The sequence below is a fragment of the Lissotriton vulgaris genome, chromosome 7 (genome assembly GCF_964263255.1).
Source record: "Lissotriton vulgaris chromosome 7, aLisVul1.2, whole genome shotgun sequence".
Lineage (NCBI taxonomy): Eukaryota > Metazoa > Chordata > Amphibia > Caudata > Salamandridae > Lissotriton > Lissotriton vulgaris.
The window spans coordinates 789,766,632-789,784,692 of NC_141695.1; the positions used below are offsets into that span (position 1 = coordinate 789,766,632).

The 18,061-nt window shown below is 50.9% G+C and overlaps 1 protein-coding gene across 1 annotated transcript in view; it reads right to left on the minus strand.

Moving 5' to 3' along the window:
- RNF213 (ring finger protein 213) overlaps nt 1-18,061 on the minus strand; it is a 2,876,335-nt gene that overhangs the window by 43,635 nt on the left and 2,814,639 nt on the right. The window contains exons 64-65 of the mRNA XM_086931045.1: nt 15,247-15,336; nt 335-513 (exon numbers count right to left, since the gene is read on the minus strand). Coding sequence (XP_086787171.1) covers nt 335-513; nt 15,247-15,336 — 269 coding nt within the window. The remainder of the gene's footprint in view (nt 1-334; nt 514-15,246; nt 15,337-18,061) is intronic.

Here is an 18,061-nt window from a genome sequence, read left to right on the forward strand (position 1 = left end):
TGAGTTAAACATTTAGAAATGCCCACCATGAACTCAGCCTGTGTTCGGTGCTTCATGAGCAATTTTTGTTAGTGACTTGTGTAAAATTCATTACAGGGTCGCGCATCTCCCACGTTGTAGTTAAAATGTATTGAGTAACACAAGACCGTGTGGTGTGGTGGAAAGGGGTACCTGGGACCATTTACACACCAATAATAAAGATGTACAACAAAACAGCAGAATCAACATGAACAGAAACAACAACCCTTGGCAGCAGTGTGTGAGTTCCTGGTAGTCACTATTTATAGTCAGAGCTGAACAGCTTAAGATTTTACATACAGGGCACACATTTTACCTCCAGGAGGGCTTAAATTCATCCAATGTGCGGATGCGCTTCAGTTTCAACACAATCATTTCGTGCAGCTCGAGCAGGAAGATGTCCAGATTGGCCTGGGCCAAGAACATATTCAGCTGCCGGATATCCTCCTGAATCAAAGCATCTTTATACTTAGTAGGCACTTCTGCAAACGGATCCTGCATGTTAACAAAAAACACAGGTAAAGTGAGGAGCTCCATTAGTAATCATGCTTTTGAGTCAGAACATTGCACAAGTTACTACTTGTGTAACAATAGATCTGTAAGAGACATTAGTTAGTGATAGATTCCTTACCTTAGAATATCCCCAGGCGTCAGACTGGATCTGGAAATTTTTTGTGTACCAATACCCCTGCGCCGGCAGGCGCCATCCGCGGCTCCGCGTCCGTCGTCATTAGCGCTGGAATGACGTCGGAGTACATAGACGCCGCCCATGCGCACTGACGTCCGTTCTGATACACAGCTTTTCTGCGCCAGATACGCAGAGCCATGATAGAACCAACACTGGTGCCATAAAACTAGGGCCCTGAAAGAGGATGGCCTTAACCCTAGATATCGTTTCGCAGAACGGGGAGGATGGGTGGGTTGGTAAGGAATCTATCACTAACTAATGTCTCTTACAGATATATCGTTACACAAGTAGTAACTTGTGCATCTGAAAGAGACACGTTAGTGATAGATTCCTTACCTTAGAATAGATACCCCAGCAATACCAACCCTGGTGGTGGGTCTGCGAACCAATAATCACACCAGAAAGTCCTGGAGGATGGAACGGCCAAAGAAGCCATCCCTCCGGACTTGGCTGTCCAGGCAATAGAGTCTTGCAAACGTGTGCAGCGAGGCCCACTTAGCTGCCTGGCAAATGTCCTGTAAGGGCACTCCCCGGCCCAGGGTAGTTGTAGTCGACGTGGCCCGAGTGGAATGAGCCCTCAGTCCAACAGGGGGTTCCTTCTTAGCCAAGGAATAACACGCCTGGATACACAAGATGATCCACCGCGAGATGGTCCGCATGTGCACCGCCTTTCCCTTCTTAGCGCCCATGTAACCAACAAAGAGTTGGTCATCCACCGGGAACTGGCGTGTGCGATCCAGATAGTAAGAGAGCGCACGTTTTGGGTCCAGACGGTGGAGCCTCTCTTCCTCTTTCGAGGGATGCGGAGGCGGAAAGAAGGTGGGCAAGGTAATGGACTGCTCAATGTGGAAGGCCGTGACAACCTTGTGCAGGAAAGAGGGTCTTGTCCGCAAAACGACCTTGTCCGGGTGAACAGAGAGGAAAGGAGGTGTAGAAGAAAGAGCCTGGAGATCAATCACTCTCCTGGCAGAGGTGATGGCAACCAGGAAGGCAGGCTTCAGGGTAAGAAGACGGAGAGGACAGTTGTGGAGCGGCTCAAAGGGAGCACACATTAGGTAGGTAAGCACAAGATTCAAGTCCCACTGGGGCATCACAAAGGGAACTGGAGGAAACATGTGTGTGATGCCCTTTTAAAAACCGGTTTACAATCGGGGACTTGAACAAGGAAGGTTGTTCGGGTAGCCTTACGAAGGCGGAAAGGGCAGAAAGGTAGCCCTTGATAGTGCCCAGAGCAGAGCCCTGCTGGGCAAGAGAAAGAAGGAAGAGGAGAACCTCAGAAAGGGGTGCAGAAAGTGGATCCACAGCCTTTGCTGTGCACCATGCCACAAATCTGTTTCACCTGCAGGCGGTTTCCCGACTTCGTGGAGGGACGCCTGGCTGCCAGAATGACATTACAGACTTCGGGAGGCAAGTCAAATGGCCTCAACTGTCGCCGCTCAATCACCAAGCTCGTAGGTGGAGACTCGACAGGTTCGGTTGGAGGACCGTTCCCTGCTGCTGCGACAGAAGGTCCTCCCGAAGAGGCAGATGAATCGGGGGATCGATTGACATGCTGAGTAGCTCGGGATACCAGTATCTTCGTGCCCAGTCCGGAGCCACAAGGATAACCTGGGCCCGATCGCGCCTGATCTTCTTCAGCACTCTGGGCAGAAGTGGTATAGGCAGAAAGGCGTACAATAGACCGCAACTCCACTTGCGACGAAAAGCGTCTCCGAGCGAGTGCCGCCTTGGAAACTCCAACGCGCAGAACTGATTACATTGCGCGTTCTCTTCTGTGGCGAATAGATCTAACTAAGGCTCTCCCCACTGCTGAAAGAGGCCTTGCGCCACGTCAGAGTTCAGACGCCATTCGTGATCCATCAGGCACCGGCGGCTGAGTTCGTCCGCCCTGGCGTTCAGAGAACCTGCCAGGTGTTGAACCACCAGGGTCACGCCCTGATGTTCCAGCCACTGCCAGAGGCGCAGAGCCTCCTAGCATAGGGTCCACGGCCCCACCCCGCCCTGTTTGTTGCAGTACCACATGGCGGTGTTGTTGTCTGTGAACACCTGCACTACACTCCCCCGGACAGAGGGGAGGAATGCCTTCAGTGCAAGACGGATCGCCCTCAGCTCCAGAAGGTTGATGTGGAGCCGGGACTCCGCCGGAGACCAGAGGCCTCTGATCTCCGCCTCTCCCATGTGGCCCCCCCAGCCCAGGAGGGACGCGTCCGTCACAAGTACGTGCTCCGGGTGGGGTAGGGAGAGGGATCTGCCACTGACACAATCGCGGTCCGTGAGCCACCACTGCAACTGTCTTGCAGTGCCCTCCGAGATCAAGACATGGTCGGACAAGTTGCCCTGATGCTGGGCCCACTGAAACTTCAGGTCCCACTGCAGAGCCCGCATCCGCCACCGGGCATGATGCACCAGAAGGATGCAGGGGGCCATCAGCCCCAGAAGCCGCAGCGTCAACCTGACCGAGACTCGGGATAAAGGCTGAAAGATCGGAATCATAGCCTGAATATCCCGAACCCATTGTTCGGGAGGATAAACCCGAAACTGCGCCGAGTTCAGAACCGCTCCGATAAAGAGGAGCTTCTGGGAGGGACACAGGTGAGACTTCGGCACGTTGATGGAGAACCCCAGCAGGTGCAGGAGATCGGCCGTAGTCTGGAGGTGGCTGACGACTGTGAGAAGTTGGCCTGATATATGATGCTCACTAGTTCTAGTGATCACCTTGTTTCAGTCCAAACAACCCTTATGGTGATTGGTTGTAAGTCAACCTTATGGACCAGCTATCCTAAAGGTAGCATGGACAAAGCAGTCTTAGGCTAAACTCTTTTGGCATGTGAAGCCAGCTGTTTTACCACATATAACCCCTTGAATACCAGATGAAAGGACACCACACAAGTTGGTATGAAAATAAACAATATCTTTATTACTAACAAACACCTCTGAACTCTTTATGAGATCAGAGGGCTAAGCACATAACAAAACTCGTAAGAAAAATACAGTAAGTCGCACAAATTACAATGGTGCCGTAGGGGCACGACAAACCATATACTAAGTAAATGTATAAGTAGAACGATAGAAGAAATCAGGATGCCCAGAGGCTGTAGAATCGCAGGGGCTACACTACCCTAACCTTAAGTAATTTATTTATTTAGCGATTTATAGAGCGCCTGGTGACCCGGAGGCATCCCCGCGCTGTAACATTTGTGGAGACCAGAGGGGAAAGGGAGCTTTATTTTGGGAACAGCAGAGTTTTCAATTTTTTCCGGAAAATGAGATGGCTGGGTTCCAGCCGCAGGGGGCGAGGAAGTGAGTTCCATCCAGAGGATGCTTTTACAGAAAAGCGTCGGCCGCCGGTGCGTGCCTTCCTGTATCTGGGGACGTTGGCCAGACGCTCATTGTCCGAGCGTAGGGACCTGGGGGCCTTGTATGGAGTGACCAGGTCTCTCAGGATAGCAGGGCCAAGACCGTTGAGAAGTTTGTGTGCAGTGCACAGGGCCTTGAATTCTACCCTTTGACGTATTGGAAGCCAGTGGAGGGCCTTGATCGCTGGTCTGGCTGAGACTCTGGAAGGGAGGTTCATAAGGAGCCGGGCGGCTGCGTTTTGCGTACGCTGAAGTTTAGTCATGGTGGCTTCAGGAGCTCCCAGATAGACCATGTTGCTGTAGTCTAGCCACGCAAGGATCAGACCTTGGACCAAGAGTTTCCTAGATAGGGGCGGAAGTAGTGGGAGGATCCTGCGGATGGAGCGCTTGAGACCAAAACAGGTGCCTGCTGTTTTGGCTGCTTGAGTTTTCAGCGACAGCTCGGGTTCCAGCCAGACTCCTAGGGTCTTAATTTCTTGTTTCGGGGTGGGAACTTCCCCGAAAACGTCTGGCCAGACCGATGGGGGGATGGTGGTCCATTGCTTGCCCAAAAGCATGACTTCTGTCTTTGATCCGTTTAGTTTGAGCGATGACTCGCACATCCAGTGGTGAATTTCCTGGAGGCAGTTCAGCAGATTGTCTGGGTGGTTGTCCAGATGTGAGAGTGAGACGACCAATTGCGTGTCGTCCGCGTAGCTCACTATCTTGATCCCGAAGGGGGCGACGACATCCTCGAGGGGGGCCATGTATGCATTAAATAAAGTGGGGCTTAGTGATGACCCCTGGGGGACTCCGCTTGTGAGGGGGAGGGAGGCAGAGTGGGAGTTGCCATCCCATACCTGGAACGAGCGCCCTGAAAGGAAGGATTCTATCCATGTGAGCGCCGAACCTGCGAGCCCTGCCGCGGCCAGCCGATGGAGTAGGACACGATGGTTAACCGTGTCAAAGGCTGCGCTGAGGTCCAGGAGGATCACTGCCACTGACCCTCCTGAATCCAGAATGCACCTTGCCTCCTCGATGACGGCGAGAAGGGCGGTATCTGTAAGGAGTAAGTAAGTAAGTAAATAAGTAAGTAAGGAGCAGGAGGCCCACGGGACGCGTGTGCAGTGTTAGAACACATTCGCGGGTTTCAATGCAAAGTCAATGGGCATGAACAAATTACGATATAGGTAAGTAAAGACAGTTCCGACTGGTTGAGACAAACTACAGGATACCTGTGTAGGAGAGTAGGGTCTGCAATCCTATGATCAACCCAGATTTTTGCTTTTTGCTTCACTGGTTTACGACTTCCCTGGCTGTGGGCCTGCTAATCAGACCCACAGCCTAGCTGTTCTCTCACTAAATTGACACGTGTACCTTAGGTGCATATACCAATTGGTACTGGGCCACCTTATCAGTCCCTGTACCCAGGGCATAGGTGTACCCAGAGCCTACCAGGGGCTGCAGCATGTATTATGCCACCCCTGGCTGGCCATCTAAATCTGACACAACTGGCTGCACGAACTCTGGGGCAAGATGGTGTAATCACCCTTTGCTTTAGATATAGTATACCTATATCTAACCCTAAAATGGACACATGTATTCCTATCAGTCACTCCTATGGCAGGCCTTAACAATCCTGAAGGCAGAGTGCTTGGAATCATGTGAGATGGTGCTCTGGCATGAGCTGAGCCCATTTGCAGCTTGCGGAACCAAGTCCTAATAGCTGTTCCATGATAACGTGTACCATATACTCTTAAGTGCATTATAATCCTCGCGGTTATTTGCCAACTCTGGTATCGCTTTATCAAAACATGTCGAGTAAGGTGTCATACGAATTGGAATGCTAACCCCTCGCCAATTCTGGCGACGGGGTTAGCATTCCACCCTTCTAGAGGGACACAACATGTATGTAACTGTGAACCCCGGTTAAAGTTAACTCGAGCCTCAGCATCACAAAATGGATGCTGCCACCACAGACACAAGTCTGACCTCCTGCTGCTGGGAGTCCTTCCAGCGAGGAGAGCTTGGACAAAGGGTTTCCTGTCAGGGGCGGTGCTAGCACCATCCCAGACAGGGTTTTGTGTATCCTAGGTAGGCAGGGGTTAAATAGGAAGGTGACTGCAAGTGGCACCCCGGTGCTCACTGTGCATATGCCGGCTTGAACCAGTTCCAGGGGCACACCAGCCCCTGAGCTGGGGAAAGTCCAGACAGGGGAGAGGGGTGTAACCACCCCCCTTCCTGGTCCCACCCATGGGCAGGACCTAGTCGCGTACCAGCCTTTTTTCTTTAGAATAAAGGTAGGAGCGGGGACCCTTCCAAATTATATCATCTTTGAATCCTGAAACTACTTTCCACGAAAGGAACTCAAGACTTCTTCTCAAGATTTCTCCCTTGTGACTAAGGAGTAGTCACCCTGCAGCAGCAGGCACCAACTAAGTATCTTGCGGTTTGCTGTAACGTCCTTCCTCCGGAACCAGACCGACCAGCACAACGAGACCCGGACTCCCTGCCCTCTCTGACCTCAACCTGCCTCTACAGCACAGCTGAGAACCGTGGGTGTGACGATACCAGAGGACCCGGCTATCAACGGAACCAGCACGACACTGAACCAGCACGACCACCGAGGGACCCTCGAGTGGGTGCACTGGGGTAAGAGAAGCCCCAACCCCAAGCAGCACGAGCACCGAAGTCCAGCCCCCCAGCATCCACCAGATCTGCGTGGGGCCCTTTTGCTTCTGTGTCGCTTGCCACGTTGTCCGGTCACTTGCCCATTGGCTAGTGACCCTCCAGACGACGTCCTACATTTGTTCCACCGCTGGTCTAGCTCCTCTAGACTAGCCCTCGTCTCCTCTTGAAGGGGACCTTCCTCGGACCCTCCTGGTCCACTCCAGACGCCATTTTGTGTCGCCACGCGAGCTTGCCTTAGCCAAGGCTTGTTGCCTCCTTCAACGGATCCAGCATCGCCAGCAGCAGACATCCGACGTGGCGCAGCTCGCAGACCTCCAGCCTGGTCGACATCAGCGCCCTGGTCCGTGCAGCAGCAGAATCCAGTGTCACCTCTTCGCCTGGCTGAGTGACCTCGTCCGGTGCCATCCTGGTGCCAACCTAATCACTGGCTAGTGATTCAGAACTCGGTCCCCTCTGCTTACAGGTGTCCTTCTTCACTGATCCGTCCTTGGATCAGCCCGGAACATCTTCACTGGTCGCCTGCCAGCAACTTCCACTTCAGGCTCCTGGTTCGTCAACGAGGATTCCCGACGACACGTGAACCCTATGCAGCCGCAGCCCCTGGGCTAGGTAAACCGAGTACCACGGTGCTCCAGCGTAGAACCACTCTCTAAGTGTCTAGATCCACTTTAGTTTTTTACACACCTAGTCGGGTTCGCCCGAGAACACGAACTTTGCATTTGCTAGTATCCATAGACTTTGTCCCGCATTACGTGTGAGAGTTTCCACTCTGCACACGGCGCTCCCAGGCCCCCTGCTTCTAATCTAAGGGTTCAGCATTGTAGGCCTAGCGATTCTAAAGTCTCTGAGAATAGTTACTTACCTGCTAGCAATTCGCATTCCACTTTTGTAGTATATGGTTTTTCGTGCCCCTCGGGCATTTGTGTAAATTGTGCGACTTTCAGTATTTTTTTAAGAGTTTTGTATTGTGCTTAGCATCCTGTCCTCATAAAGAGTCCAGGGTTGTTGTGTTATAAATAAATATCCTTTTATTTTCATAACAACTTGTGTGGTGTCCTTTCACTTGGTGTTCAAGGGGTATATGTGATGGTATAACAGCTGGCTTAACACGCCCTCTAGAGTTTATCCTAAAGACTGCTCTTGTCCATTGTAGGAAGGTGGATACCTGACTATGGTTGCCCCCAACTTTTTTGCCTGGTGTTTTGCTGGTTTTCCGACTTAGTTTACCTGGGACCCTGCTATTCAGGACCCCAGGCCTACTGCTCTCTCTGTAAAATGGATTCCATGTACCTTAGGTACATATCCAATTGGTACTGGGCCACCTTATCAGACCCTGTAACTCAGAGCATAGGTGTACCCAGGGCCTACCAGGGGCTGCAGCATGTATTATGCCACCCCTGGCTGGCCATCTAAATCTGACACAACTGGCTGCACGACAGCTGGGGCAAGGTGGTGTAATCACCCTTTGTTTTAGATATAGTATACCTATATCTAACCCTAAAATGGACACACAGATTCCTATCAGTCACTCCTATGGCAGGCCTTGACAATCCTGAAGGCAGAGTGCTTGGAATCGTGTGAGATGGTGCTCAGGCATGAGCTGAGCCCGTTTGCAGCTTGCGGAACCAAGTCCTAATAGCTGTTCCATGATAACGCATACCATATACTCTTAAGTGCATTATAATCCTCGCGGTTATATGCTATCTCTGGTATCGCTTTATCAAAACATGTCGAGTAAGGTGTCATACGAATTGGAATACTAACCCCTCGCCAATTCTGGCGACGGGGTTAGCATTCCACCCTTCTAGAGGGACACAACATGTATGTAACTGTGAACCCCGGTTAAAGTTAACTCAAGCCTCAGCATCACAAAATGGATGCTGCCACCACAGACACAAGTCTGACCTCCTGCAGCTGGGAGTCCTTCCAGCGAGGGGAGCTTGGACAAAGGGTTTCCCGTCAGGGGCGGTGCTAGCACCATCCCAGACAGGGTTTTGTGTATCCTGGGTAGGCAGGGCTTTAGAGGAAGTTGACAGCAAGTGGCACCCCGGTGCTCACTATGCATCTGCCGGCTAGAACCAGTTCCAGGGGCACACCAGCCCCTGAGCTGGGGAAAGTCCGGCATGGGAGAGGGGTGTAACCACCCCCCTTCCTGGTCCCACCCATGGGCAGGACCTAGTCGCGTGCCAGCCCCTTTTCCCAGTATAAAGATAGGAGCGGGCCCCCTTCCAGATCAGATCATCTTTGAATCCTGAAACTACTTTCTACGAAAGGAACTCTCGACTTCTTCTCAAGATTTCTCCCTTGTGACTAAGGAGTAGTCACCCTGCACCCGCAGGCACCATCCAAGAACACTGCGGTTTGCTGCACGTCCTTCCTCCGGAATCCGACTGACCAGCATGACGAGACCCGGCTTCCCTGGCACCTCTGACCTCTACCCACATCGTCAGCTCAGCTGAGATTCGTGGGTGCGACGAGACCTCGAGGGACCGGCCATCTTCAAGACTGCACGACTCTTGCCCAGCACGACTGCCGAGGGATCCTCGAGTGAGTGCTTTGGGGCCCGAGAAGCTCCAACCCTGAGCAGCTCCAGCACCGAAGTTCAGCCCTCCAGCATCCACCAGATCTGCGTGGGGCCCTTCTGCTCTTTGCTGCTCACCGCGTTGTCTGGCTACTAGCCCGCTGGCTTGTGGCCTTCCTGACGACGAACGACGACATCAAACACCGCTGGTCTGGTTGCTCCAGACTGGCCCTTGCTCCCCTCCAACAGAGGAGCACCCCGGACCCTTCTGGTCCACTCCAGACGCCATTTTGAGTCCACCGCGTGGGCTTGCATTTGCCAAGACGTGTTGCCCCAATCCTGGGTCCAGCGACGTCGACAGCAGATACCATCGTGGGACAGCTCGCACCTCCATCCTGGTTGCCGACAACGCCTCCTTGTCCGTGAGACTGCAGAGCCCAGCGTCGCTCACTCACCTGGTCGAGGTGACTCGATCCGGTGCCATCCTGGTGCCCATCTAATCACTGGCTAGTGATTCAGAACTTGGTCCCCTCTGCTTAGAGGTGTCTTCCATCTTCGATCCAGGCTTGGATCACTCCGAACTCCAACACTGGTCGCCTGCCAGCAACTTCTTCTTTCAGGCTCCATAGACTGCAACGAGGATTCCAGACGTCTTTCCAGACCTATGCAGCCGCAGCCCCTGGGCTAGGTAAAATCGGCATTTTGGTGCCCCAGCATAGCCTCACTATCCAAGGGTCCAGATCCTTTTTCGTTTCAGCTCTACCTAGTCGGATTCGTCCGATAACACTAACTTTGTAATTCCTAGCAACCATAGACTTTGTCCTGCATCCCGCGTGAGAATGCACACTCTGCACCCGATCCCCCTAGGCCTCCTGCTAGTAATCTGAAGGTTCAGTAGTCCAGTCCTAGCGATCCTAAAGTCTATTAGAGTAGTACTTACCTGCTAGTAACTTCGCATTCCACTTTTAGAGTATATGGTTTTTCGTGCCCCTCGGGCATTTGTGTAAATTGTGCAACTTTGCGTATTTTCCTAAGAGCTTTGTATTGTGCTTAGCACCCTGTCCTCATAAAGAGTCCAGGGTTGTTGTGTTCTAAATAAATATACTTTATTTTCATAACAACTTGTGTGGTGTCCTTTCACTTGGTGTTCAAGGGGTATATGTGATGGTATAACAGCTGGCTTAACACGCCCTCTAGAGTCTAGCCTAAAGACTGCTCTTGTCCATGCTACTAGGATAGCTGGTCTATCGGTTGACTTACAACCAATCATCAATAAGGGTTGTTTGGACTGATACATAGTGATCACTAGAATAGTGAGCACTGCATATCAGGCCAACTTCTCACATCCATGCTACTAGGATAGCTGGTCTATAAGGTTGACTTACAACCAATCATCAGTAAGGGTCGTTTGGACTGATACATAGTGATCACTAGAATAGTGAGCACTGCATATCAGGCCAACTTCTCACAACCTGGACAATAGGAGAGTCAATCTACCTATGAGCACCGAAATGCTCTAGTTACCTCACCCACGGGCTGCGGGTGCATAGGTGTGAAAGTGTGTCGGGTTTCCGCGTCGAAGTCAATGGAGCCTTGGAGAAAGATGCTGCAGGCGACCAGGAGGAAGATGTCTGGAGTGATTCAAGGGTGGATCAAGGAAGATGGAGACCTGAAAGCAGAGGGGACAATGTTCACAGTCACTAGCCAGTGACCGGCGTGGAACCAGGAAGGAACCAGACTATGTCGTCGCGATCAGGTGAGGAGGTAACGCTTGTCTCTGCAGCCACGTGGACCAGGAGGTGTCTTCGACAACCAGGATGGAGGCACGAGCTGTCCCACGCAGGCTCTCGTAAGTCGGCGGTGTCTGTTCCGGAATCGGAGTCAACAGGCCTTGGCAAAGGCCACCCACGCAGTGAGTGAAGATGGCGTCTGGTGCGGACCAGGAGGGTCCGGGGTGCTTCTCTTTTGGAAGGAAGCAAGGGCCAGTCTGGAGCAACCAGACCAGCGGTGTAGATTTCAAGGTTCGTCGTCTAGGAGGCCACTAGCCAGCCGGCAAGTGACCAGACAACGCGTCGAGCAGCAATCAAGCAAAAGGGCCCCACGTAGATCTCGTGGAAGCTGGAGGGCTGGTCTTCGGTGCAGGAGCTGCTCGGGGCTGGGGCTTCTCAATCCCCAAAGCACTTTCTCGAGGGTGCCTCAGAGGTCGTGCTGGAAGTGAAGTGCAGTTCTTCAAAGATGGCCGGTCCGACGTGTCTCGTCGCACCCACGGTTTCCAGCTGTGCTGCTTGATGGTGCCTGCTTGTGCAGGGTGGTCACTCCTTGGCCACAAGGGAGATTTCTTCAGTCTTCTGTGGAGCAGAACGTTGAAGCCCAGAGTTTCTTCTTGTAAAGTTGTTCAAGATAATCTAATTTGGAATGGGACCAGCTCCTACCTTTATTCTGCTAAAGGGGGCTGTACTAGTGACTAGGTCCCTCCCATGGGTGGGACCAGGAAGGGGGGTGGTTACACCCCCTATCCTTTGTCCGGTTTCACGCCAGAGCTAAGGCTGGAGTGCCCCAGCAACTGGTTTGAACCGGGGTATGCACAGGGACACCTTGTGTGCCCCGGCATGTCTCATTCCTTTCAGCCCTGCCTATCTGGATACACAAAGTCCTGTCTGGGGTGGTGCTGGCACCTCCCCAGGCAGGAAACCCTTTGTCCAGGCCTCCGTTGCTGGAAGGACTCCCAGCAGCAGGAGGTCAGACTTTTGTCTTTGGCAGCAGCATCCATTTTGTGATGCTGAGGCTCGGGTTAACTTAAACCGGGGTTCTAGTTACATACATGTCTTATACCTCTAGAAGGGTGGAATGCTACCCCCGTCGCCAGAACTGGCGAGGGGGTAGTATTCCAAAGCGTATGACACCTTACACGACATGTTTCGATAATGCTATGCCAAAGTTAGCAATAACCGCGAGGATTATAATGCACTTAAGAGTATATGGTATAGCATTATCATGGAACAGCTATAAGGACATGGTTCCGAAAGCTGCAGACAGGCTCAGCTCATGCTAGAGCACCATCTCACATAATTCCAAGCACTCTGCCTTCAGGATTGATAAGGCCTGCCATAGGAGTGACTTATAGGAGTATATGTGTCCATTTTGGGGTTAGATATAGGTATACTATATCTACAGCAAAGGGTGATTACACCACCTTGCCCCAGCTGTGTAAGCAGCTAGTTGTGTCTGTTTAGATGGCCAGCCAGGGGTGGCATAATACATGCTGCAGCTCCTGGTAGGCCTTGGGTACACTTATGCCCTGGGTACCTATGGTACATTGTACAAGGACTTACAAGAGTGACCCAGTACCAATTGGTAAATGCACCTAAAGTACATGAGTGTAAATTTAGAGAGAGAACAGCTAGGCTGTGTGTCTGATTAGCAGGCCCACAGCCAGGGAAAGTCGTAAACCAGTGAAGCAAAAAGCAAAAATCTGGGGTGACCATAGGATTGCAGACCCTACTCTCCTACAACGACTGTCAGGGGCGAGCCCGCCTTCAACAACCAGTCGTCGAGGTAGGGGAAGAGTGACACCCCTAACCTGCGCAGATGGGCTGCGACCACCGCCATCACTTTCGTGAACACCCGTGGGGCGCTGGTAAGACCGAAGGGGAGCACGGTAAATTGAAAGTGCTCGTGTCCAGACCACTGGCATCCCCAAGTCCACCTGTCCAGTCCTCTTGAGACTGACACTCTCGGGTCAGAGGGTCCTCAGAGCCTCCCAATACTCCTCATCACCCATCTCATGATAATCAGGGTTGTCAATTGATGAGGTCGGTTAATTGAAGTAAAACTCCCCAAGCGCCGTCGAGAGCGGTGCCCAGCGGCGCCGCTCCGACGCCAGAACCGGGTCGAGGGAGACATCGGGGACGGCGCCACCCGAGGACGGCACCGGAGGTGACACCTGACGGACCGACGCCGGGGGGGTTGTACGGTCCACCGGCGACGACCCAGATCCCGAAGCGGATCCAGTGGGGTCCTGCGCCGAAGGCGCCGACGGCATCGGGACCGCGGGGCCCTGCGGTGCCGGGCCCGAAGGCACCGGCGGCGTCGGGGCCGAAGCACCCGACGGCGTCGGGCCGGAGCCCCCGACCCGCTAGGGGCCCCAGACGGGTCCGCTGGGCCCGAAGGCGCCGCCGAGCCCGTCGGAGGAGAGAGGGACCTCATGGCCATGAGGAAGCGCTCGATCTCCTCTGGCGTCGCGTCTCGCCCAGGGACCGGAGGGTGTGGAGCTGGACGCGGCGTCCGCGACTCAGACGGAGCCGCGTGGGCGGTGTCACCCGAACCCCCGGCCGCGTCACGCGAGCGCCGGGGGAGTCAGAAGAGCGATGACGCCTCTTCGAATTCTTGTGTTTCTTACCGGACGACGACTTCGACCCAGAGGAGTGGTGCCGACTCACGGAGTTGTGGTGGCTCCGACCCCGCGACCTGTCCCTCGACCTCCTGTGGACCCCGGACCTCTCGCCCCACGGGGCCGACTGCCGGAGTTCGAGTCGCCTGCGGGACCGCTCCCGCCTGGCTTTCGAAGACAGGGCCCGGAAGTCGGGGCAGGCCTTGTCGTCGTGGTCGACGCCTAGACAGAGTAGACACCGACCGTGAGAATCCGTGACCGACATCGTGCGGTCGCAATCCTCACAGTGCTTAAATCCAGGCATCCCTATGGCACCGATCGGAGTCGTTCGACTTCAAAAAGATGATCAAATTGATCCAAAAAGTTAGTCAAAAAGTGACTAGAAGTACTGCTTTTTCCAGATCTGCGCTTGCTGGTGCGAAGAAAAAAAAAAAACTGACGTCAGCACACGGAGGCGGCGTCTATGTACTCCGACGACGTAATCACGGCACCCACGACGACGGACGAGGAGCCGCAGACGACGCGCAAGGGTACTGCTACTCAAAAATTTCCGGATCCAGTCTGACGCCTGGGGATATTCTAAGGTAAGGAATCTATCACTAACGTGTCTCTTTCAGATAGCCACAACAGGACACAACACCATTCCGGTGAGTACTACAGAGAATGGTAATCTGTCACTTGGAATTACCTCAAATGCCTACGACTAGTAACCTCAATACTACCAAGCCTGCATACCGCATATGCATCCTACAGTGGAATGTGAACAGAAATAACAACATGTTCAAACGAGGAGTGGTATTTCAATTAGCTATGAATGGCTCTGTTACCACAAGAGAATCATCTTATGAGCACCAGCTGTACTTTTCAGAGAAGTCGGCGCTATGACTAAGTGTACCACTTTGGGTTCACAGAAAGGTCCAGAAGGCTGTGTGATCTAAGCCACAAATACTTCTCCAAGGTAATTTCCAAGGTTCATACAGATAACATGGGACACTATGCTGCGGTGGCAGGTATAGTGTCAGCTTTGGCCAACAATTAATGTTGATATCCCTCCCCTTCACACAGGACACTCATACTGAGCTAAAATGGCATAATAGCAAATATGAGATACAGGATTCAAATTGCTATGGGATGATTTCAACATCATTAGGGAGGAGAGACTACCGCTTGACAGACATCTAAATCCACTGTATTCTCTGACTGGGAGAGGTGGAAGAGTTATTTGCTTTGGTAAGCATTCTGGTATAATTGTACTCCTAGATTTCTCAAAGACGCAGTGTCACATTTCATCTAAGAACTTGGTTATGCTGATTTGCACAATTTCCTGCTTTATTTTTATCTTTTTATTTTTAGATCAAATTAGAGTGAGCTTGTCAGACAAATTATTTTTCTGTTGTTTTGCGTGAATTCTAATTGCCTTTCTTTAATAAAAAGGCTTTTTGAGATTACTTTAAAAACATATGAGCTTTACGAAGCGTTCCAAGATTCCACACATTATTGAAGATATTCAAATTATCATGAATTCAAGAAGATCCTTTGAGAGCAACTGTTCCTCTAATTAAGGACTATGAAATTTCAAAAGCTGGACGATGTCAGAACCTACCCTTTTAAGCCTGATCAGGTGTTCGGACTTGCGAGCAGAGAGGAGTTGCCACAGAGCAATTGCATGCTTCAGAAGACATTGACTCAAAGCCTGAAAGATAAAAGTGTTATATGTCCTCAAAATTGTTTTTTAAGAAAATGAACCTAATATCAATAGAACACACACTGCACTCAAAAATTACTTTTTATATAGCCTCTTGACACTTCTTTTTCTCTCATTCATAATTTTTCGCTCCAATACATTTTTTAAGCAGCAAAAGCATTTTTGTACCTCTATTTCTAGTGAACATTTTGCATGCCCTCATATCCTCGTTTGGATAACGCTGTATATTTGAGACAGTTTTCTATTCCTACTGAACACTATGCTCTTGCTAAGCTTCTGTGAATTTGTCACACTTCGTCAAGCCGCACTGTTACCTGCATAACATTTTATCTTGCTGTGCCAGGCGCCACTGTCAATTTGCCCCCGTAATATCTCAAAGTGACAAATTGACCTATCTCCTGGTCCAGGTGATATGCAACAGGGACTCATCTATCTTGGCCTCCTAAATGTAATATCTCTAAAGAAAATGTTTCTTACCTTTAGAAACTATCTTCCTGTTGGATACTTTACCTGCAGGTTCATTACCTCTTTAATATCCCTTGAATATCCCTGGTTCCAGACTGGAAAAGTGATCTGGAAATTTTGCAACAGCCCACCTGTGCTGGTGGTTATACTTTGGTTCCATCTCAATGTCAGTTGCAGCATGGATGTGATATCACTGGAGCCACTCTGGTGCTCTTATATCAGTTCCTCATTGAACTTTCTTCCTGAGGCCATACATCACGTCAGCTTCGATTGACAGTTAATTTGCAACAGTAACAATCACCAGGTAGCTAAAACAGCAGTACCACCTCCCACATGGTGGGTCTGAAGGAATGGTCAGACCAGGAAATCCTAATGCACAGAATGGCCAAACTGGCCATCCCCATTCCAAACAATAGTGCTTGAAAAAATGTGAAGGAAAGCCCATGTCACTGTGTAAAATTTCCGTTAAGGGCAATCTTCAGCATTCCTTATAGTGGTTCTTTTTTTTAGCAAGGAAGTAGAAATCTCAATACAGAAGACAATCCTTTTCGGCCCCCCTTGACCTTCTTGTTGACAACATTTCCAAAAGAAAAATACTGATCATCAGACCTAAACTCTTTCCTCTGGTCAATATAAAAAGCTCACAGCTCTACAAGGGTAAAGCAGACGTAACCTCTCTGCTTCCTTGGTGAGATCGGTTGGGGATAAAATGTGAGAAGTATGATAGACTGCCCCATATGAAACGGGGTCAATACCTGCCAACGCCTTCGATAACAAAGCCTCTTCGGTCCCGAGTACCACCTTGCCTGGTAAAGGGCGGACAAGCAGCACCTGATGCGCAAAGCTGACATTATGTGCACAAAAACTAAGTTTTCAGTGTCAAAAGCAGCAGCTGGCAGATGTGTAACAGTTTAAACAGAATCTTCATTAGAAAGGTTAGAACCAATTTAAGGTGCCATTGGGGCAAAATGAACTGAAACGGCATGAACATGTACGGTGCCCCTTCCAAAATCAACAGAGAGGGCTGAAAATGTAAAGAAGGCTGAAGCAGTACCTTTAGCTGTCCTCCCTGCATACCCCTGTTGGATCAACTAAAGGACAAAACGGACAACATCACACATGAAGCAATGAAGCAGTTTCCCTGCCTGGTGCAAACGATTTCTTGGAGGAGTAACAAGCTAACCAAACGACATCAACCACTTCTAGCAGCAGGCAAAAAAGGACTGAATGGTTCCTTATCTGTAATCCTAGGTCTCTCTCATGATAATTTCAATTGAAATCATAAGCACTGAATAATCCAGATTATGTGCAGCGGATCCCAGAGCACTTCCTTACAATATATATATTCTTAAGTGTAAATGTTTGTCTTTCTTAAGGAAGGACTGGATATGCCCTTAAGTTATTAAATGTTTAATGCCTTTCTCAATAGCGGACAGAATAGCACTACAGAAAATTATTATATTGCCTAGGTTCCTGTACTTATTTTGGAACATTCCGATATGGCTGAACACAGCGTTTTTTGATTGACTACCCTCTATTCTTCAAACCCTAACATGGGCAGCCAAACAGGCTAGAACTAGTTGGAAGGTCTTAACCCAACCGTACCACCTAGTAGGTTTTGGGGTGCCAGATTTCCACCTATATTATCTTTGCGCACAAGTACAACATGCTCACTATTGGACACAACCGCATGCATACATACCACACATCGCGCTGGAAACGGACAGCGTGGCTCCTCTGCCTCTGCCCGCGCTCATAGCCGACCCGATAAGGCACACACCAAGGGATGAGATTCACACTACCAAATGCACCTCAAGGGCATGGCATGTGTTGGCACACAAGGCAAGCAAGCTGCTGGTGTATGCTCGGGCACTGCCCACGGCGAGGCACCCTAAGATCACTGTAACACAAGAAAAGAAAATGCATGGACAGACCCCTCACTTTGTGCTCATCAACACCCATTGAAGAAATTTGCATATATACGTTTGCGTACGGCTGTTCGGTCCTTATTCACTATGTTTCCGGACGAACCCCCACAGCTGCAAACGATACAAATAATGTTAACGGCTCCCAACCGTAAGAACCTGGTAACACGTTTATATAACGCAGACCAAGAGGAACAGGCTGTGAGAAATCTACTGCCGCACTGGGCAGATGGAAGGTAGCGTTTGGTGAGTCAATAGATGAACAAGACTGGCAATACAGCTGCACACAACTCTCCCTCCTCACGTCGAACTGCAACCTGCGC